This window comes from Musa acuminata, chromosome BXJ2-2, assembly GCF_036884655.1.
Source record: "Musa acuminata AAA Group cultivar baxijiao chromosome BXJ2-2, Cavendish_Baxijiao_AAA, whole genome shotgun sequence".
Classification (NCBI taxonomy): domain Eukaryota; kingdom Viridiplantae; phylum Streptophyta; class Magnoliopsida; order Zingiberales; family Musaceae; genus Musa; species Musa acuminata.
In genome coordinates this window covers 29,554,427-29,577,320 of record NC_088339.1, presented here as the reverse complement: position 1 = coordinate 29,577,320, position 22,894 = coordinate 29,554,427, and the positions used below count along the sequence as shown (strand labels likewise).

Below are 22,894 nucleotides of genomic sequence, written 5' to 3'. Positions count from 1 at the left end.
TTGCCATCATGCTGTCGGATGATGCCAGAAGGGGGCGTTACTGTGGACGCATGACCCGACGTCAGATGCGCGCAGGGCGTACGTACATGTTGACGTGATGCGCGCATCATTACATTGCGTCCACAATTCCGGGGATTGATTCGGATTGGGTTCGACCACGACCTCCTTGGTCAAGTGGTCTGTCTAATAATAGCCCGAATTCAATTCGACCCAACCTGAGCCCAAACCCATAGAGCCCATTCTATAGAATCTAATCTTATATCGACCGTAATCCGACCCGGCATGATAAATCTAATCTTTGTAAGTGCATGTAATATTATCTAGCGATGATGACATGCCTTCACTTTAATTTACCAGCCCCTATCTAACTGGGTTCGATCGATCAATCAAATTCAATGCAATCTGGCCCGTCTAAACCCAAATTATGACCCAATCTTTAATTATACGAGTTTAATTAGGCTCGCGATAGGCGGGTCGAGTCAAGTCAAACCACAGGCATATGTTACTAGCCCGAGCTGGACAACCCAATCCAACTTATTTCTTATCTAAAGTATATTAATGATTAATTTAAGCTGTATAAAGTATTAACTTTATACCATCTAGGGTTTATCTAACACTGAATCTATGCTGCATTTTATATCCAATCCACATTCATTTTTCTAATTAGAATTTTTTAATAAAAACTTCATGTTTTTATTTTTTTTCATGCAGCATTCTATTTTGATTTATTCCTATAAAATATCCTTTATTTTCTAAAAAATAAGAATACCCTGATCTCCATTTATCGATCGTTGTTGTTCTCGCACCCTCATTTATATCTCCACTTTTGCTTTGCTGTTTTCGTGTCTTATCGTTGTCGTCCTCCTTTGTCGCTAATGTCATAGAAGTCTTGATCTTGAATATAACTATCGAGGGACCTTGATCCCTAGCCCACTTGATAACATTATTATCATAATCTTTGCGTCAAACTCTTACTCCTACTAATCCCACGTACATTCCATCGTTTAGTCGTGGGGGTGTCTTCCTTATCTTGTGTGCCCTTCTCTCCCTTTGTCATAAGCTTCACCCCTTCCATTATCACCCTTTAACCCTCTCTCCAACTGATCTCACCCTATTTCCTTGAACCCCCCATTATCGAAACCTTTTACTTTTGATGCTCTATTTTAACAAGATGATAGATGAGGGCATGCAACAAAGAGTATACGAGAGGTGAGGCGACGAGAGAACGTACGGAGGTAAAGGGTTCACTATCTTTTTAGAAAATAAGCTACCTATGTAAAGTAAACAAATGGAAAAAAAATTGAAAGTTTTTGGACGAATTGACCCTTTTCAGTTAGTCGTAAGCAAAGAACAAATCAGGCTATCACATCACATCATAAATGCACAAGATTCTGAGAAGGCCGTCAAGTCAACGCACTGCTCTCCGCATGAGATGTCGAACGGCATGTGTTAATTTTGGGAGGCACGTTGTCTTCTACATGCGACTTTGTTTCACCCCATTCAAGGATCTTCGCCATGAAAAGTCAAACAACTCCAGGTGGGAGGATGGGCAGAACACACACACTCTCTCTCTCTAGATATATTGGCCAGATTGAAGAGCAAGAGAAGCACTGATTGGTTCCTACTGTTCCGATGCTACATGGCGCAAATATATTATGACCAGTTGCTTGACCTGCATTAAACTACATGACCATGCCATACTCGTTAGGCTTTAAAATAATAGCTGCAATAGCTTCATTGATCGTTCCATCAATAATTCGTCTATAATACACTTATGGAACCTTTTCTCTTTTTTTTTTTGAGAGAAGTAAATCTATTTACTTGTGGAGCAAGAATCAAGTGTTTTTTCATGTTGCAAGCATCAGCTGATAAGATCAACTGACAGAACTTTGCTGTCATGAACAACCTTGGTGGCTTAAAGTCTTGCCTTGCGAGACAATTGAGGTTCATATGATCTCCTTCAGGATCAAATTCATGTCTCTATTTCTTCTTCTATTCATTCGACTAAAGGTTTCCCCCCTCATTGCAGTAAAACAATAATCTTGAGGAGCCCATTTTGTCTGAATCCAACTTGGTATGATTCATGCCAAGCCTCATCACTCTAACTAAAGTTGCATGGAACTGTTTTGGCTTGTCCAGTGTATACACTTCCGTTGATGTGGCTATTTCTGTATCCTATGTAGCATCTGTGTTAGTACAGTACACTTATTCTGTCAGAAGCTCACCATTAACATCTCAAAGATTCTAACTATTCCTGATTACTACACTCCAGAAGATATTGCAAGCATGAGATTTACCTGATAATTATTTATACCGAGGTTAAGGCAAAGATCTTATGAAAGTTGGCGGCACATCGTTGTTAGATCTGCCATGCATGAGGCTTGTACACCCTTGGCAGTAGTTTCCGTAATGAGTTAGTTCATTAGGAACCTGGATAAGATCAGCAAGGTCTCAAGGTCTCAACAAAGATTGCATAAATATACAAGTATAATCTGGGTTGGATACTATATGCTTCCTCTACAACCTTTTATATCTTCATGCCCAGTGTCTTCACTTTGCTGACATCTTCTGGTTTGAACTAGCATCCAATTTCTAGTTGACCAGATAAATTTGATCTGGCCATTAGTTGTTTCATTTATAGTTTAGTCATCTAGTGAATATATATAATGATGAGGCAATCTCTTATATTTCATACACGAGTCAAAGTTTAGTTATTAAATTGCCAATCTTTAAAAGAACATTGGTCAAACTTTGATTCTGTGTGAATGCATGCTTAAGATGGTGCTGCCAATGTCAGAATTGAAACCTTGACCCAAATGTCAATAAACTCAAGCTCTTAATAAAATTATATGCCATGCATACGTTGGGATCATAACCTCTCGAATATTTTCTGCTTTTAAGGTACCATCATCTTGGAAGAGGATCACAGTAAGCTATCAATGGTTGGCTGCCACAGAGGAACAACCTCCACACCATCATCTCTTTGCTTACTCGGCAAGGGAACCAAGCTTTTCTGCAACAAGACTTTAAGTGTCAATATGAGATAGAGTCGTAAGGAATCAAGCAGTCCTTCCGTTGTTGTGTTGTGTTGGTAATTTGAGGACCTACCACATGCATGGATGATTTGAATAAGGGTATTTATTTATTCCACGCTAGATGTTGTCTGCGTGATGAACACTACTCTGGATATGGTATATAGGTCACTGATTTGACTGTGAACACGTTGACTTCCTTAAAGAGGACATGACATGAAACCTCACCATGGTTGGATCCCATTTTTCATTGGGATGAACCAAGATTGAATAGAGAACGAACGAGACTTTATTGGGGAGAACAAAAGTAGTGTTCAAAGACAGCTCCATCAGGTGTTTTTTAGTTTCTCGGAATCTTAATCTAGCACAACCCCATAGATCGCTTCAGAAGCTATCTTATCGACTCATCTCATGGGGAAAAAGGGACTTTTCTTGATGTCTTTCTCAAGTTAGATTATGTTGAGTTAGATCTAAACCCTCAGATACCAAAATATAAGGTTGTGTTTCGCATTCTATTCCTCTACTTTGCCTTGTAATAATCTACTTACAGTGTGGCATGGATTTACAGTGTCGAAGAAGATCGAGTTGTATTCTGGCTGCAAGAAGGTTTAAATTCTTGTGTTTTCTTCTTTGTTTACTCGAAGACCTTAACAACATCTTGCCATTGGTTGACTGCTGTGACTTATATCGAGCACAACTCAGATAGATCTGCCACGAGGAGTAAAATAGACCGGTCAATCTATCTAGTCTTTATTGCATCGATGCATCCTCGTAGAAGCCCTTCATGAAATCACTCGGTCTCAAACTTTCTTTATGAACCATGCAAAGCCACGAGGAGTAATAACCTAGTATGCAGCGTGAACAGTGTTGCTATTAGTTTATTATGGAGGATTTAGATTATAATTTGGAGCCTGAACAAATCTAATTCCCAACATATTATATAGGACTTCATGTGGGTATAATCTGGATTAGATATCATGTCTCCTCGCCAGCCTGCCATATCTTGTGTATCCACTTTCCTACTATTCTATGGTTTTCTCCGTGCCCTTGTTTTCCCCACTTTCCTGCTCTCAAACCTTAAGTATGCTATATGTGATGGTATCAATGTCTTGCAGTAGTTTATGAGGCCTTTTTTTGTGAGTAAAGCGAACTTGGAATGATCTATTAGGCATTGTTACGTGTGACAGCTGAACTCATCCAAGTACAATAAAAATCCTTTGTTTGACTCGAAATGTAGAATCTTGATTTAGTTTTCCTGTGAGACTTCCTATTGGTCAAAGATAATGCAACTCATATTGCCCCACATGAAATGAGCCGTGGAAGGAACTCCCAGCGAAGCTTCTTGATGCTGTACTCATCGGGGAATGTGTCAATATTTTGCGTCTGAGTGCTTTTACAAGAGAGGAAAAAAAAAGGATCACTTGGAGCTCAACTTGTTTGTGGTTTCATCAGGCATGGATCTTATGATAAATCTTTTGCAAAGATTGTGGATTTTTGTTGATCTTTCAGTGACATAATCCTACAGGATCATCTTTGGCCACTCAAACATATGAATCTTGATTTTTATGTGCATGACTGGGCTCAAAGTAAGGATCAACTTTGGCATATCGTGCTTCTTGGGACTGCTGCATTCAAGCTTTTCTACTAAAGAAAGGGAACGCAGCAGGAGAAAAATATATAGATATTACACTTAGATCTTCATTCAAGCAATGAGTTGATTGATTACCTTTGGGGCATCTTACGTTAATAGGAGACTTGAGTAGCTGTCTTTACGTCTCCCTTCCTCTCTCTCTCTCTCTATCTATCTATCTATCTATCTATCTATCTATCTATCTATCTATATATCTATAAATACACTTCTGTTGTTCATAGGTTGGTGTTGAGTGGTGAAGTACTGATGGGAAGCAGGAACTATACACAGCAGCTGGGATTAGGAAGTGGGAGATCTGCTGGGTCCTCGAGGAGGGGAAAGAAGAACAATATGGAGAAGCCAAAACAGCCTCAAAGAGGCCTTGGTGTGGCTCAGTTGGAGAAGATCATATTACAGAATCAAATGATGGGAAGCTACCCTTCTCCATTGGACTGTGATCTCGAAAAGGTCTTCCTCGATGACAACTACCTCACTTTTCCCTGTCTAATGTTTTGTTCCCTTGTCGAGTAGTTCCTTCATGCTTGTCTTCGAGCAGGTCGACAATGGTCAAGTGCAAATGGGATGTCCACCATCTCCCTCTTCGTCATCGGTTGCCACCCCATCATCTTCACTGTTCGATCTTCGCCCCAATTCAGTGGTATGCCAACCTTCGATAGAAATAAAGTGAAAGAAGACTAATTTCTGCACCCTCACTCCACAAATTCTACTTTCTTAGATCTTATGGGAAGATCGAATGGATCGGTTTGTTCTCTTTCAGATCGGCTTTGGAGACACCGCAGTGACGGACACCAGATATAGTGCGTATCATTCTTTCTTTCATCGAGCAGTGAGACCGACTACAACACTGCCTCTCTTGGAGCCAAGCATGGAGGTGTGGCTTACATATCTAGCTGGACTCAGATCATTTATCTTCCTCCTCCATAAACATTTCGTAATCTTCTTGCTCTCTTGGAACTCAATGCAGACCAGCAGTCATCACGATAAGCAATGCAACTCCATTGGTTCAATCAGTCAGAACTCATGCGATTCCCAAGAACTCGATTTAGAGCTTAAATTATGACTGTCGGTGATTCAAGTGGTGCAATGTTTGCAATAGATTGATCGATAGATTGATACAGGTGGTGGTTTATGGGATCGATGCCCAAACTGTGTCATTTCAGGTGAGGAATACATGTCATTGTAAATCTCAAGTAATTAAAGATATTAAAGCGGTTGGGTCTTCATGGAAATGTTATCTAGAAGAAATGTAGTGTTTTGAAGAAAATATTTCGGAAAAAATAGATGAATACATTCGAGTATAAAATAGTTATATACAGCTCACAAAATGGTGTAGTTCTCTTCCTGTCCTATCCAATTCCTGAAGTCTGTTTTGGAACCCTAATTCTCAGTGTTGCATGACTGCTGAACAAATCAAACAAATGTGTTGTTCACTATATATTTGGATGACAATAATATTTTCATTTCGAAGCTTTACCATGCTGTATAAAAATCTATGATATTGGTGTTCACCAAAACATATGTTTCTAAGGAATTTAGACATTCATGAAGCATCAGCTAGAGTTGGCTGAACATTCTTAAACTGAGAAAATGCTTGAAATTTTTTTTTCCAATGCAAGTTACTTGTTCCTTTGATCTTTACATAGACTCCAACAGACAGGTAAATGTATGACAATCCAAAATATAGAACATCCTCCATGATTGAACTTTCATTGTACTTGGCTAAGAAACTGCAACTTTACAACCGATAGCAAACCATATGCAAATTAGAAGTATATACAAAGACGATCCATGTACAAAGTGAAATCTGATGCAGATGCTTTGCAAGATTGGTCCAGCACCGGCACTGTTGAGTGAGAGGCACTCACTTGAGATGTAGATACAGCACTAAACTCATTCATGGCCATTGATTGCTCTGTCTCTATGGCAAAATCTATATTGTCAACAAAGCCCTGCAGAACAATATGATCCTTCATTCTCAAGCCCCTCTATGACAAGCTAGTAAATGTATCGTGATGTTACTGATTTATGCAAGCAAGGAAAGTTGTTAACCGCGAAGTTAATACTAAAACATCAAACAATTTAGTCTGGACAGGATAGGATGTTATTTCTGTAGACTTCAGTAAAGTTGGTGCAACAAATTACCTTGAATTCAGCATTCCCTTGTTTGCGGAGAAGCTCCAAACTAAGTGCCATGAACATAGCCAAGGATCGAACATTTCCTCCCAAAAAACGACATGCTGATCTAGAAATAACCTTAGCTTTTAGGGAGAAGTACGGTGATTAAAGTCGACACAAGGGCTATGGTGTTGAGGTCCTTTCCAAAAGCTCAAACTTATAATAATCAGGATCTTTGATAAAAACAATCACTGTTTTGCCACCTTTTACAAAGTCAGTATCCCTCATTGCTGTTCCTCTGGCCTCTATAAGATCCACTGTCTTGGCAAACCTGTTCCCATGAAACAAGAAATTATCATTAAGGTAATATGACACTATTCAGACAGATACTGTGGCATGTATATTGGTCAGAACACATTTTCAAATTGAAGCTTTTGTACAGAAACCTTGTCATTCAGAAAAGAGGGCCTCAGTGCTACACCATGGTTTGGTTTGCATGTTTATAATTCTTGCATACCCTAGGAAAACAAGGATTAAAATAGTCTGTCCATCAACATATATTAAATTGCATGGTTAAAGCATTAGCTCATGTAAGAAATGGAAAACAAATATTTTAACATGAAATAAATTATGTTCCAGCAATATATTCTAGTATCCTTTTTGACTCACTCTAAGGTGTCTCATCTTCACCAACAGTGGTGCTTAATTGTGCCATGTTGCTGGTAAAACTGGCCTTTATACTAGTTGCTTTTCTCATCAATCTTGGTGCCTTTATCCCAAAAAACTGATCCTGATGTATAGGTGAATGATACCAGAACAATAGAATTTACTACGGACGAAGACAGGAAATAGCATGGAAGCACAGAGAATGTAATTTCTGCTCCAGTATTAACAGACATCAAATTCAAGTTGATGCTGATGATGGTGCAAAAAAAGTATTAGTTCTGGTGACATATATGACCTAACGTTAGGTCCCGTAGAACCCATTCAATTAAGCAAAGAGGCTCAGTAAAACCCAATAAGAAGACAGAAGCAGCACATTTAAGTGCTGAATTTAACAACGATGGCTTGCTTCAAAGAAACAGTCCATCACATACAGACTTGTGATCAAAGAGCAAGGACCAGCATTCTCAACCCAGCGGTGGTGATTTCTGCTAAAGACACCAACCTACCGCAGAAAGATGTAATCTTGAGTTGAAATCTCTATTTCGGCGTGCATTACCAAACAAATACTGCATGCAGTGTGTGAATTCAGTAATTAAAAAAATAAATTGCGGCATTTCAGAGAAAGTCAGCGAATGACAGACCGTTACCCAAAAAAACAGTAAGAACGCCTGATTTAATGCCATCTTCCAGCCCAACAATAATGCACACGCTTCTTTCGGAAAAAGATGTAATCTTGAAGCGAAACTAATGGCCGAGATTAAGTAGTTCACCAAGCACACGAGCAATCGGAAGTCTCCAAGTGATCAAGAAAAATGCGGAATAGAGAGCTAGAGGTTTAGGATATCACAGAACTCAGAGCTCACCGCAGCCACGACCGCAGGGAGGAGAGGGCCCACGGAGAGGAACAGAGCAGAGGCCAGCACCGGTGGACAGGGGGACGGCGGAGGAGGAGTAGGAGAGGAATGGCGAGCGGAGGCCGGCTAGTTCGATGGAGGCTGCGGCGGCGGCGGCAGCCTTGGGGAGAATCCTCGCCATCCGCCGGTTTCTCAGCTCCAATCCTCTTTCAGTGCGGCCACTGACACGTGACCTCCACGTGCTTTACCCCCTCATGATCTCCACCATACTAATAAAAAAAAGCTTATTCTTTAATTATTTGAACAGTATGAACCTAACCCGAATCTCTTTTATCAATTTAATCTAATCGGGCTCGAACCAACCAAGCCTAAATGGTGAGGTTGGACCAGATCAAAATTGTGCGGTCAATATTAACAGCCAGTTTAAATGACACCTTAAATTGGGTTGAAATCAGGTCTTAAATCGACCGTCAAATCGGCCTTGCCGCGTCCCCAATCCGTTCCTGCTTGCCCTCTCCATGCTCCGAACGCCGACCCTTGAAAAGGAAGCAAGGAAGAGAGCAATAGAACACAATGCCACCACCCAGCCTTAGGCTCCTCTTCCCTTCCTCCTCCCCCCTCTCCAAAAGCTCCTTCCTTGGGTACTCTTTATCCCGTTCCCTCTTCTGCATTCCCAGGCCGCCCCTAACCCCCCGTTCCCCTCTCACTGCCCTCTGCTACTCCGGTGCGAGGCGTAGAAGGCCCACCGGCGGCGGCAGCGGCGGAAGAAAGACCTCTGGCGGTGGAGGTAGCCGTGGTGGAGGTGTTTTCCATCAGAGGCGTCGGGCAAGCACGCTAAGGGAAGAAAGAGACCGGGCGAGAGCGCCTGAGATGGAGGGGAAGGAAGAAACTTTAGGGTTTAACAAAAGAAGGGCGGAAGGGCGGGACAAGAGCGACAAACCGAAGGCTCTTCAACTCAAGACTCGGAAGCTGAATCCTGTTAACACAATATGTTATGTTCAGGTAAAAGGATTTGATTTTTCTTTTCTTTTCTTGTTTATGGGTTTGACTTTGATTTGTTCATGAGTTTTTGAACAGAGGATATCGTAAATCTTGCTTCCTGTTACTCTCTGGTGTACTTCTTGTGTGGCAGAAAATATATATATTTCTGTATTGTTTTGGCAATTCTTGAAAGCCGAGTTTTTGAAACATTTACTTTTCTGTACTATTGATTGTTCGAGGGACTGGTGGCAATACAATTCAAGAAACAAGTTGCTTGGTTGTCATTCTCTTTCATTTAGATAGTTGAATGAAGAAGTTAGATGTCTGGGTTTTTGTCGTGGATTGTGGGAAGGATGGCACAAGAGCACCGGAGTCAAATCGGACCACGTGACCAATCTTCATTGCTATTTCTCTTTCTCTAATCATTATCCATATGACCAACAATTTTTTAGTTAGAGATCAAAGCAAACGGTATTAGCCTATGCTAAGTCACCTAGTCAAATCAAATCAGGTGATACTAACCTAATTGGATTAGGATCTTCCTCCAAGTTATAGTTGAGTATGAGAATGATGTGATTGCTTAAATGGGCAGCTTTCTTTTGTTCTTAGGGATTTTTCTTTTTCTTCCCTTTTCTAGTGCTATTGCATGGATGATTCGAGTTTTGATCTGTTATTGTCGTTGTCAGACAATGCTATATTTTTGGGCTATTATATGTTGTTGATTTTGTTACATTGAGATATTCATACATTTGTTCATGTTTTAGGGATTGAAAGTTCTTTAATTTTAAAATTTCCCTAGATATTGCCATTATGGATTTCTGGAACCTGATTGACAACTCGGCATGCCTTTTTCTCCCTCACTTTTGGATTTTGTTTCGTAGATTTTGGGAACTGGGATGGACACACAGGATACATCGCCATCAGTTTTGCTGTTCTTTGATAAGCAGAGATTCATCTTTAATGCTGGTGAGGTATGGTTGACAAAAGTGTGATGTTCAAAATTTACTTAAAACTTATCTTTGCCTCTAGTTTAAGAGATTTTTTTTCTATGTTGATGTTGAATCTTATAAATAATTATTGGATTCAGAAGAAATATGTTGAACCTTTCATGACTGTATGCAATTTAGAAGTAATACATTATTTTCAAATGGAATACAAAGATTGCTACATACTTTCAAGTCATATTTTGAAAAGGTGGGCCTTGGTGTTATGCTAAGGTTGTTCCTTTATTATTTAAGTTATAGTGTTTGATTCATGAAAACAATTTCTCTAACTGCAGAGTAAGACTGCAAATGGAAAAAAAGGGACTCGTCCTAAGGCCAGCAATGGTGGGATCCCTGTGCACCGTGGCACCTTCTTTTTTTACTTTAAAGTCGCATTTTGTATGCTAACTTATCAAAGTAGAGACATATTGGTAGTTCTGCAGACTAGATGCAATTTTCTCCCCTTCTATATAATCTGACTTGTCTAGGATACCATTATGAGACATTGGTTTGCTTTCTTAATGATATTTCAACTCCTGTGCTTAAAATATTTGATGTCCTCATGTATCGGTGTGTTGGATAAAACTTTACAATTTTAAATGCAAGTTTTTAGTCAAATTTTACTGAGAAAAGGCTTTACAAAGTTGTTCTGGATATCAGTGTTTCTTAGATGTATCCTAACTAACAAATAGTGTTAGAACTGTAACTGTATGTTATGATGACAGAAATAAGTGGCATATGATATTCATGTAGCATATCGTTTGCAGGACTTATCAATCACAATTACCTTCATTTTTTTTTATCTTTTTTTTGCTTGAGATATTATTTTCTGTCCTTTTTTTTAATGAAAAGGGAAACTGTTTCTTAGATGAGCTGCTCATAACTAAATTCTCCTGTATATCTGGACTATTTTTTTGCTATTTTTTTAATTTGACTTATTCAGAATCAAATATGTATGGTTATCAGGGATTACAGAGATTCTGCACGGAGCACAAGATAAAGTTATCAAAGGTATGGAATGTTCATGATAGTTGGCTTATGTTGCTGTTTGAAACATGTAACTTATACATGATTAATTATACTAGTTTTCCTTCCTTTTATCCACATCTTTTATTTCTGTTGCCTGATTTTCTTTTGGCTCTTTTTCCTTATTCATCTGGATAATTTTGTTTTTTTTATCTTGAGATTGTTAATAACTTAAAACTTAAGATAAATAAATTAGTACATCCAAATATTTCACTTATGGTTATAGCAGTGTGTTACTGTGTTCTGCATTTTTCTGATTGGATTCCATCTTTACCCAGATAGATCACATTTTTCTTACACGTGTCTGCTCAGAAACTGCAGGGGGACTTCCAGGTAAAGGATTGATTATTTGGAGTTGTTAAATTTTTTCATTTTCTGAGAGGTCATTAAGAAGAAATTCTGTGAATGAATGGATTATAACTGAAAAATTCAAGTAGCAGATCATCTAGGGACAGAATCTAAGACTGAAAGTTTGTTTTCCCTAATCCTATATACAGGTCTTCTGCTCACTTTAGCAGGGATTGGAGAAGAAGGAATGTCGGTGAGCAGTTCATTTCCAATTTCTCCATTAATTTTGTTACACTGTTAAATGATTCATTTAGTTTCATGGCAACAACTCCAATTTTTTCTGTTCTTAGCAACTATTTTCTTGTGTGCAAATTTGTATAGGTCAACATATGGGGGCCCTCTGATCTTAACTATCTAGTTGATGCAATGCGTTCATTCATACCAAATGCTGCGATGGTTCATGCACATAGCTTTGGAGTGACAGTGAATGGTGATGGAACTATGCTCTCAAGTTCTCAGTTTGGCAAGTTTCGAGATCCAATTACTATAATTGACGATGAGGTTGTCTGTATATCTTCCATACCCTTAAATCCAAACTATTCCAATGGTATGATGTATAACTAGGTGTTCTAGATTTGGTTTCCTCGGTTATTGAAGAAAATTGTACATTAGTTTTCAAATTTTTATACCCATGTTTACAAAATTTTCAAAATAAATAGGATCAATTCCGAAGCCTGGTGACATTGCTGTGATTTATGCGTGCGAATTACCTGAAATAAAGGGAAAATTTGATCCTGTTAAAGCTGCAGCTCTTGGGCTGAAACCTGGGCCAAAATATCGTGAATTGCAACTTGGGAACTCAGTCATGTCAGATCGCCTCAACATTACGGTTTGACCTTATTGAACTTGAGCATTTGTAGCAAAATTTTGTATCTGATCAACTAAATGTACCTTGGTTTTACTTGTGTCTTAGATTTTTGCCTTCCTTTACATGATTCTGTAGATAACTCTTTCTTCTTTGCCTTGCAATATTATTGAATACACTAATTAATCTTCCTGAGAAGACCAATATTTGTTTGTTCCATTTTGCTTTTGACCTTGTCTTTATGTCAATTATACATGCTTTATGTATATAGGGTGTAAAGCTTTTCTTAAATTTCTTGTGTAGGTTCATCCAAGTGATGTTCTTGGCGCATCATCCCCTGGTCCTATTATACTTCTGGTGGATTGCCCCACAAAGTTTCATATGGCTGAACTACTGTCAGCAGAATCGCTTAATTGTTACTATAGAGATTCTGACCATCAGCCAAAAGAGAATACTAAAACCGTGAATTGTGTGATTCACCTGGGTCCAGCTATTGTGACAAAAAGTGCAGACTATCAAAAATGGATGAAAAGATTCAGCACTGCACAACACATCATGGCAGGGCATGAAATGTAAGATATGGTTTTGTGAATAGCTTTTCTTAAGAACATTCACTTGCAAACATACTCATCAATAGGCTTAATAGTTAATACAAGATAGTGTGTTGTACTAAGAAACAGTTCTCTGTGTTGTTAATCCTGCTTTAGTGCCCTCTGGCTATATGATGATTGGGAACAAAATGATTACGAGAATATGTAAACTTAGTGGTGAAAAATGGAGCAAGAACAATATTTTGATGGCTCTAACAATGACCACTAAGCCCTCTCTTAACTGTCAACGATTTTGATCTTATTAGCAAATTACTTATGAGTTTCCATTGTTTTTTTAAAAAATCATCTCCGGTCCTCAATTTTACCTTGACATAGATGAACAACAAACTTAAATATTCTCTTTATTTTTTTGTAGCCAATGCTAGTAATATCTAGACACGAAGATTTATCCAGGAACGAGTTTGACAACAAAGCTAATTATGTAGTTTGATGAGGCCAACTTATGGCATTTACATCATGATATTATATTTGAAATATCTTGTTATTGGCACCATTGAGTCCCTTTCCATGTATGACATTGTCCTCTATACAATGACATTAATATTTGAAAGATGCCATTTCTTGTCAGGGTTGTTAGGCTTATGACATGCATGCCTGACCAATGATTATATAGATTATAGAATATGCAATGGGTTGATGATATGTAAATAGCTTGCATCAGTATAACATCCTCCAATCTCTTTTTTTATAATCCTAAAAGCAAATTTGAGGATGCAGGATGTAGCTAAGCTGCATAAACCGATTATTGTACATAATTTTTTGCCATGATGAAATCATTGGTACTAAATACTCTGTGTTGTCTATGTGACTAGCCTTACACTTTTCAATTGGCATCTCCATAGTTTGAACTTTTCAGTTGCACATCAAATATTTTCTTAGATAATTGTGAGCTTTGCGTTTATTTTTTCCAATTTTGCATTTCTTAACATCTTAGACTTGAAGGGCTAACAATTGGTTGCATGGATTTATTTGGTTCTAACTATCAAATATTTTATTATTCCTCTACAGAAGAAATATGGAAATTCCTATCTTGAAATCTAGTGCACGAATTTCATCACAGCTCAACTATTTATGCCCTCAACTCTTTCCAGCTCGTGGATGTTGGTCTTCTCAGCAGACAAATGACCTATCTTTGGAATCCAATGAACTATGTGAGGTATATTCAGAATATATTAGTACAAATTGTCCTCCCAGGTTTCAGTTTTTCGTTACTTTTAACTTTTTCAGATTTGAATTGCGGGTTTTCATTACCAGGATTCTTCTTCAACACTATGTGAAATCATTCAAGCTGAAAATCTTCTTAAGGTATGGAGTAGTTTGCATCTATGAATAATTATCAACCTAGATTATCATTTCTCAATCTGCATATATAGCATCTGGAGGGAAGTCGTTTGAATCCAAAAATAACTACTTTCACATTGGTTTATGGTCATCAGCAAAGCTAGAGGAAGCACAGTAGCAATGATTTTAAGGACTTGATTTTTCATGCAGAGAATATATTAGAATTTAGATTGAGTGCCAAAAATATGGATTCTGTTGGTTGTTAGAATAAAGATGCATTTATAAGAGGACGTTTCTCTGGAGAAATCAGATGTGATTTATTTTTACCAGAATTTAGAGAAGTTGTGAATAACATCTTTCCTATTGGCTTGTCTTTAAGATTCTGACTCTTGGTGTCATTGTTTAAAGAGTATACTAAATTCTTGGAAAAGAAAATTCCTTAAATAGGCATGTTTATGGTTTACAATTGGATGGGTCCTCTCTTTGTAATTGAATGCATTATCTTTGTCATCATTCAATACTTTTTCATATTGACTATTGGGCAAAATGGACATGTGAGATTGAAAAGCCCTTCTGATGTACTACAAGTCGAGAAAAACCAGCAACTATGTTTTTCTTGGATTTCATCTTCATGTTTCATTTGTTAGACTTCCAAACATTTTCAATATACATAATTATATAGTTACTGGAAATTCTATAGTTCTATTGGGTGAAAAAAGAGGGATGAGGAAGAAGTCAAAAGAATGGCAAGTGGTAACATGGGCACAACTCCTAGTTGACCTTTATGTACTTTTAACAATATATATATATTTATTGTTTAGCTTGAAACAATGCTACTTTTCCTATGGTTTATACTGCAATATATCTTAATTGATTGCTAGCAGTTCTGTTTCTTTTTATGCTTTCAAGAAAATCTAAGTTGCTAATGTCAAAGTTGTGATTATGGCATTCTCATTAAATTTTTATTTGTTGGTAAGTATGCTTCCCTAGCTGAAATCAGCTGTCATTGTTTTTTATGACTCCATGGTATCTTTGGCTACCCATATATGTCTAGTCTTTTGTATTGGATAGATCTTCCGCAAGGTGCAAAATTGCAATAGATGCCTCACCATTCATTTATATTTTTTTATGTGTTAGCTAAATGCATCTAAAGGCTTCTGATTGCTATCAGATAATTGTAGGTGCATTGAAGCCACGTGTTGATACCAAGACCATTAAAGCGACCTTTTTTGTTTTTTTTTGTCCCACTTGCACATATCTGTTGAATGTTGGTTCCTAATTTTAGGTATCCTTGATAATTGATATGTCTTACTTCTGGATGTATCTTTTTAAATTAATTATCTTAAAAAAATTGATAGGTGATATATGATGATGCATTTGTGAGGAATATTATTGTTGTTCTTAAGATATGTAGTGCTTTTTTTTCCTCTAAATTTTCTGCGTTTCCAGCCACTTTTAAGTGTTAAGATTTTGCATTTCTTTACACTGTCAGCAAGTTTAAGAATTTTACAGTATATAAATTACAGGAAAGATAATCTTTATCAATTATATAATATTGTAACATATCTTTTTCATTTGTTTCTCAGTTTCATTTGCGTCCATACTCTCAACTAGGTTTGGACAGGTCTGCTATTCCAGACTCCCTCAATCATGAGGAGGTTATTGCACACCTTCTCTCTGAAATCCCTGAAATAGCAGATGTTTCTAAGAATGTCAACCAGTTTCAGCAAAGTTCTGCTGAAGTTAAACTATCTAAGTCTGAAAAGGATGACAATTGTATCATGGTGGAAGAACCGTGGTTAAGTGCAAGTTCTTCTGTTAATAATGTTCATGCAGAAAAACAAGGGAGAGATTCATCTGAAGAGGATATTCCTTGTTTGAATGATAGATGGAATGATAATCTTAAAGATGAACATGATATTCCTGCTTGCTTGGAGAACATATCAAGGGAAGACATGGAGATAGTCCTTCTGGGTACTGGTTCATCACAACCATCCAAATACCGTAATGTCAGTTCCATATTTGTTAATCTTTTCTCCAGGGGAAGTTTACTTCTTGATTGTGGTGAAGGAACTCTAGGACAGCTGAAAAGAAGGTGGGTTCAATAATTTTTTATGCTTGCAATTTAATGTTGTTTTTATAGTTTTTGAGAGTGGAGATTGTTTTATCCTATTTGTATTTCAGATTTGGCATAAAAGGGGCTGATGATGCGGTCAAAGGTTTGAAGTGCATATGGATTTCCCATATCCATGCAGACCATCATACTGGCCTAGCCAGAATACTAGCTCTCCGGTGTCAGTTGCTGAAGGATATTCCCCATAAACCTTTACTCGTGATTGGGCCAAGACCATTGAAGAGATTTCTTGATGCATATTCTAAACTTGAGGATCTTGATATGCAGTTCTTGGATTGTAGGCACACTTTAGAGGCATCGATGGATGATTTTCATGGTTCTCTTGATTCTAGAGGTCAATTTCCTGAAAATTCAGATAGAGGGGGTTCAGAAGCAGAGAATATTGCATCACGTCATTTTGAATCTAGTTTATTTGCTCCACATAGTAAAATGCAGAGCTATTGGAAGAGACCTGGGAGTCCAGTTGATACTGCTGTTGCTCTGCCAGTTTTAATGAGATTGAAGGAACTGCTCTCCGAAGCAGGTCTCGAATTTTTATACAGTGTCCCTGTTGTACACTGCCCACAGGCATTTGGTGTTGTTTTAAAGGCTGCAGAGAGGCCTAATAGTTTGGGAAAAACTATTCCAGGGTGGAAGCTTGTCTATTCGGGTGATACTAGGCCTTGTCAGGCACTGATAAATGCATCTCGTGATGCAACACTTCTGATTCATGAGGTAAGCATGCAAAGATTATGGATATTCTTGCTCGCCTCTTGGTGGGTCAACAACATGCATTCCTGGTTGCTTAATTATTATGGTCATTTGGCTCATAATTCTTTAAGAATCATATATTTAAATAAATTATTTGTGAGATTGCAATATGCAAATTGCAATTACAGCGATAAGAAATAGTAGTAGCTAGACAAAGATTTTCTTATGGGCATCATTTTTTTTCACACAACTTATGTTTGCTAGATAAAGAAATAGTAGAAATTACGTGCTTATGTTTGCTCGAAAATCATAGACTTGTAGGATTTAGAAAAAATATATTCCAGCATGATGATCAATCTTTCTTTGAAGTATATGCTTCTTCGATTATGATGACAAGAAGCCTATCCACTATGTCTAAATCCACATGTAAGATTTGTAACTTATCTTTTTACAATCTGTGCTCATGCCCAGTGCCCATATAGCAACTTGTCTGTTTTATGCATGTAGTTACCTGATAGTTTGCAGCCTTTTATCACTTGTGCATGACAAATTACAACTCTCCGCTACTTTTTTGGTCCATGACTGATTCTTGTTATCATATTTGTTTAATCAATCTTTCGTGACCAATAATCAATCTCAAAACTTACTTTTATTGATTATATTTCTGAATTTAGGATATCCTACATCATAATCCAGTTGTTGTCACCATTATTGTCATTATCATATCCATATTTCTCAACAGAATTACTTTCCCGATACTTATTATACTCTATTGCTACAGGCAACATTTGAGGACACCATGGAAGATGAAGCGATTGCAAAGAACCATAGCACAACAAAGGAAGCGGTTGGAGTTGGCAAATCAGCGGGTGCATTTCGTGTTGTCTTGACCCATTTTAGCCAGAGATATCCAAAAATTCCCGTGTTCAATGAGGCCGACATGCAGAGAACTTGTATTGCTTTTGACTTGATGACTGTCAACCTCGCAGATCTACCCATGCTTCCAAAGTTCCTTCCTTACCTCAAAGTACTATTTAGAAATGAAATGGTGGGTGATGAATCCGATGATGTTCATGAGTCTTTCATTTATTAAAGACTTTTGTAAGTTTATGCTGGCCTCATTTATTTTATCTAGGCTTATTTAAGCAATTTGATTTGCATGGTTCCCATTTTCTAGAGCCACAGCATTGTCTTCAGTTTCGTATTCTTGCAAGGGAAACAGCTAAAATATTTTTAATGATAAAAGCAGCAGAAGTTTGATCATGGTATGTGTTTTCCCCTATCTTAATATTGCATTGTTGCTTCCGTTCCTTTTATGTGCAAATGGGAACGCATGTTTTCACGGAACTTTGGTGAACGGTTGCTTCTGAGCAGAAATAATATAAAAATTGAAGGCTTTTAGTATGTTAAAATAGTTGGGAAATGTGTGGTAGGAGATTTTGAGATTGTATACAAATGAGATTGTAGTAGCAAACATAGTGATCGTTCCAAAATGATGCAAATGGTCTCAATTATTATCCAAAAAAATGGCAAAATTATATTCATATAAAAAAAGAAAAAGTGATTAATTTGTTAAAAAAAATTTTATGTAGTGGATTTATTAAGGAGTCAGAAAGAAAAATTTTAAAAATATTACAAATCACTATGTTTTATCACATGAATATATTAAAAAAATGAAAACGATATTTCCTTTTTTTAATTAAGATGAGATGACTTCCAAAAATTGTCATATATATATATATATATAGTAGAGAATGAGAATTCTAATTAGTTTTAACTATCTATGTGTCTCATCTGGTTGCTATTTCTGCACGTCCCGCTATTTCCTCTTCGCCACTGCACAACTCAGGTGATCGACGCATTTCCCTCATCGCCATTGCTCAGCCCATTTCATCATCCGACACCCCTTCCTCTAACACTCTCATGCAAAGAAGACTTGCGAAGAAGGTAGATAAAGCGCTCCATCGATGCTTCTTCTATAGAGAGAGAAATGTCGTCGCCGACTAAGAAATCACCGATCAAGTTCGCGCGGCGTACGTCGAGCGGCCGCGTCGTCAGCCTCTCGCGTGACGACGACATCGACCTGGGCGTCTCCGGCGAGTTCACCTCCGCCTCCTCTGGTGGGCCCAATGACTACATGAACTACACCGTCCTCATGCCCCCCACCCCGGACAACCAGCCGTACGCCGCCCCTTCAGGCTCCTCCGGCTCCCGGCCCGACGACCTTCCGCCGCCGGCCTACGGCACCACCACGAGGCGCGTGGGCCGGCGAGGCGGCGGCCAAGGGGAGGAGGGCGGTGGCGGCGGCGGCGCGGGAGAAGATGCGGCGGCGAAGTTGGACCGTAGGATGTCGGTAATGAAGTCGAACAAGTCGATGCTGATGAGGAGCCAGACGGGGGATTTCGACCACAACAGGTGGCTGTTCGAGACGAAGGGGACGTATGGCATCGGGAACGCCTTCTGGCCCAAGGACGAGGTAGAGTACGACGACGACGGGGTCGCGATGAGCATGTCAGATTTCCTGGAGAAGCCGTGGAAGCCATTGACGAGGAAGGTGAAGATCTCTCCCGGCATTCTCAGCCCCTACAGGTAACCCTAACTACATACACGTAGTATCAGCCTTCGCCTTCATGTCTTGGAGATGATATGATTGCGTGCGTGCGTGCATGCAGGCTTCTGGTGCTGATACGGCTGGTGTTTCTGTCTCTGTTCCTGACATGGCGAGTACGCAACCCGAACCAGGACGCCATGTGGCTGTGGGGCTTATCCATCGTCTGCGAGATCTGGTTCGCCTTCTCATGGCTGCTGGATCAGATGCCCAAGCTCAATCCCATCAACCGCGCCGTCGACCTCGTCGCCCTCCGCGAGAAGTTCGAGAGCCCCTCCCCCGACAACCCCCTCGGTCGCTCCGACCTCCCCGGCCTCGACGTTTTGATCTCCACCGCCGACCCCGAGAAGGAGCCGCCCCTCGTCACCGCCAACACCATCCTCTCCATCCTCGCCACCGAGTACCCCGTCGAGAAGCTCTTCGTCTACATCTCCGACGACGGCGCTGCCGTGCTCACCTTCGAGGCCATGTCCGAGGCCGCCGCCTTTGCTCGCGTCTGGGTCCCCTTCTGCCGCAAGCACAACATCGAGCCGCGCAACCCGGACAGCTACTTCGCCATCAAGGGCGACCCTACGCGCAACAAGAAGTGCCCCGACTTCGTCAAGGACCGCCGCTGGATCAAGCGCGAGTATGACGAGTTCAAAGTCCGCATCAACGGCCTGCCTGACGCCATCCGCCGCCGCTCTGCGGCGCTCAACGCCCGCGAGGAGATGCGCGAACGCAAGCTGGCCCGCGAGCGCAGCGGCGGCGATTCCAACGCCTCCAAGGCCTCCGAAGCGAAGCCCGCCGTCAAGGCCACTTGGATGGCGGACGCCACGCACTGGCCGGGCACCTGGGCGGTGCCGTCACCGGACCACTCCAAGGGCGACCATGCCGGGATCATCCAGGTGATGATCAAGAACCCTCACCACGAGCCGCTCTACGGCGCGCCCGGCGACCATCCCTACCTGGACTTCACTGGCATCGACACCCGCCTTCCCATGTTCGTGTACGTATCCCGCGAGAAGCGTCCCGGTTACGACCACAACAAGAAGGCGGGCGCCATGAACGCCATGGTGCGCGCCTCCGCCATCCTCTCGAACGGCCCCTTCATCCTCAACTTCGACTGCGACCACTACATCTACAACTCGCTGGCCATCCGGGAGGGAATGTGCTACATGATGGACCGCGGCGGCGACCGCATCTGCTACGTCCAGTTCCCGCAACGCTTCGAGGGCATCGATCCCTCCGACCGCTACGCCAACCACAACACCGTCTTTTTCGACGGCAACATGCGCGCCCTCGACGGGCTCCAGGGTCCCATGTACGTCGGCACCGGGTGCCTCTTCCGCCGCTACGCGGTCTACGGCTTCAACCCCCCGCGCGCCAACGAGTACTTGGGCCTCTACGGCCAGCACAAGCGCCCGGCCTCGATGCGCGGGCCGCCGCCCAACGTGGGCGGCATGGACGAGGCCGACCCCACCGCCTCCCCGGAGGCCATGCACCCGGACCTCTGCACGCCCGTGAAGTTCGGCAACTCCAAGATGTTCACCGACTCGATCGCGGTGGCCGAGTTCCAGGGCCGGCCCCTGGCCGACCACCCGGGGATCAAGAATGGCCGCCCGCCCGGGGCACTGTTAACGCCCCGTCCGCCCCTCGATGCGCCCACCGTCGCCGAGGCCGTGTCTGTCATCTCTTGCTGGTAATGTATATATTTGTGAATCTGATATCCTCCAAGACTGCACTTGCTCCTCTTGGTTAAACGTTTTTGGCTGGCAACAAAACCAAGGTACGAGGACAAGACGGAATGGGGGCAGCGGGTGGGGTGGATCTACGGGTCAGTGACGGAGGACGTGGTGACAGGATACCGGATGCACAACCGGGGGTGGCGCTCTGTTTACTGCATCACCAAGCGGGACGCCTTCCGGGGAACGGCGCCCATCAACCTGACGGACCGGCTGCACCAGGTGCTGCGCTGGGCCACCGGCTCCGTGGAGATCTTCTTCTCTCGCAACAACGCCTTCCTGGCCTGCTCCCGCCTCAAGTTCCTGCAGCGTATTGCCTACCTTAACGTCGGCATCTACCCCTTCACCTCCATCTTCCTCGTCATCTACTGCCTCCTCCCCGCGCTCTCCCTCTTCTCCGGCCACTTCATCGTGCAGACCCTCAATGTCACCTTCCTCGTCTACCTCCTCCTCATCACCATCACCCTCACCCTCCTCGCCCTCCTCGAGGTCAAGTGGTCCGGCATCGGCCTCGAGGAGTGGTGGCGCAACGAGCAGTTCTGGGCCATCGGCGGCACCAGCGCCCACCTCGCCGCCGTGATCCAGGGCCTGCTCAAGGTCGTCGCCGGCATCGAGATCTCCTTCACGCTCACCTCCAAGTCCGCCAACGAGGACGAGAACGACATCTACGCTGACCTCTACGTGATCAAGTGGACCAGCCTCTTCATCCCGCCTCTCACCATCATCGTCATCAACATCGTGGCCATGGTGGTGGGTTTCTCAAGGACGATGTACAGCGAGATTCCGCAGTGGAGCAAGCTTCTCGGGGGGCTCTTCTTCAGCTTCTGGGTGCTGGCGCACATGTACCCCTTCGCCAAGGGGCTGATGGGGAGGAGGGGGAGGACGCCCACCATCGTTTACGTCTGGGCCGGCCTCCTCGCCATCGTCATCTCGCTACTGTGGATATCGATTAGCCCGCCCGACAGTAACTCGACCACTAGCGGCGGAATTGAAGTGTAACTGAAGGAACCATCCACGCACGCATGCATCAGAAAGGTAACGTGGACTATATATTGTCATCTATGGTAAGACAGAAAAAGATGACACAGAGATGAGATCAACGGAAGCTTCTGTTTCCTTGTTTTCTGACGTCAGAATGCAGCACTGTAGAACTCTGTATTCTTTGACGGGAGTAAAAAGGGCACAGCATTAGGTAGGATTTTTTTTTGTCTCTGATGATCTTGTTGTTAGAACAACGAGTATCAGTTCATGTAAAAGGGCATATATTTCTGTTGAGTAGTTTTTGGTTTCTCTGAGTTGATGAATTACTTCAAAATAGCATCTGATTAGTTGAAACTTGACTAATCCAATTGCTCCAAATTGATGAATGAAATCACTAAAAGCTT

At 41.3% G+C, this 22,894-nt stretch overlaps 3 protein-coding genes and 1 long non-coding RNA gene across 7 annotated transcripts; 3 read left to right on the top strand and 1 right to left on the bottom strand.

The window, feature by feature from the left end:
- The first annotated feature begins 4,644 nt into the window (after window positions 1–4,644).
- On the top strand, window positions 4,645–6,156 carry LOC103975474 (protein SPEAR1). Of its 2 annotated transcripts, none has more exons than XM_018822122.2 (4): window positions 4,645–5,130; window positions 5,219–5,320; window positions 5,399–5,554; window positions 5,648–6,156. In XM_018822122.2, the coding sequence occupies exons 1-4, from the start codon at window positions 4,930–4,932 to the stop codon at window positions 5,741–5,743; spliced, it is 555 nt and encodes a 184-aa protein (XP_018677667.2). In that variant the 5' UTR covers window positions 4,645–4,929; the 3' UTR covers window positions 5,744–6,156. The 2 variants fall into 2 exon arrangements, with proteins under 2 accessions (XP_018677667.2, XP_018677669.2); XM_018822124.2 differs by having other exon boundaries at window positions 4,669–5,130; window positions 5,441–5,554.
- A 107-nt stretch (window positions 6,157–6,263) lies between these two features.
- Window positions 6,264–8,545, bottom strand: LOC108952133 (uncharacterized). Its single transcript, XR_001976705.2, has 3 exons — window positions 8,328–8,545; window positions 6,826–7,129; window positions 6,264–6,632 (listed from the first exon to the last, which is right to left on the bottom strand). It is a non-coding gene; the product is annotated as an uncharacterized LOC108952133 (long non-coding RNA).
- Window positions 8,546–8,789: 244 nt separating this feature from the next.
- LOC103975475 (tRNase Z TRZ3, mitochondrial) lies at window positions 8,790–18,440 on the top strand. Of its 2 annotated transcripts, XM_009390446.3 has the most exons (14): window positions 9,181–9,320; window positions 10,181–10,270; window positions 10,579–10,627; window positions 11,249–11,293; window positions 11,587–11,641; window positions 11,806–11,849; window positions 11,978–12,203; window positions 12,316–12,485; window positions 12,765–13,033; window positions 14,081–14,228; window positions 14,327–14,377; window positions 15,940–16,448; window positions 16,538–17,201; window positions 17,959–18,440. In XM_009390446.3, exons 1-14 carry the CDS (start codon window positions 9,313–9,315, stop codon window positions 18,268–18,270), a joined length of 2,640 nt encoding a protein of 879 aa, XP_009388721.2. In that variant the 5' UTR covers window positions 9,181–9,312; the 3' UTR covers window positions 18,271–18,440. The 2 variants fall into 2 exon arrangements, with proteins under 2 accessions (XP_009388720.2, XP_009388721.2); XM_009390445.3 differs by lacking the exon at window positions 10,579–10,627 and having other exon boundaries at window positions 8,790–9,320.
- Window positions 18,441–19,167: 727 nt separating this feature from the next.
- LOC135605021 (cellulose synthase-like protein D5) lies at window positions 19,168–22,753 on the top strand. Of its 2 annotated transcripts, XM_065094694.1 has the most exons (4): window positions 19,284–19,766; window positions 19,850–21,218; window positions 21,261–21,466; window positions 21,554–22,753. In XM_065094694.1, exons 1-4 carry the CDS (start codon window positions 19,315–19,317, stop codon window positions 22,506–22,508), a joined length of 2,982 nt encoding a protein of 993 aa, XP_064950766.1. In that variant the 5' UTR covers window positions 19,284–19,314; the 3' UTR covers window positions 22,509–22,753. The 2 variants fall into 2 exon arrangements, with proteins under 2 accessions (XP_064950765.1, XP_064950766.1); XM_065094693.1 differs by having other exon boundaries at window positions 19,168–19,766; window positions 19,850–21,466.
- Window positions 22,754–22,894: the final 141 nt, after the last annotated feature.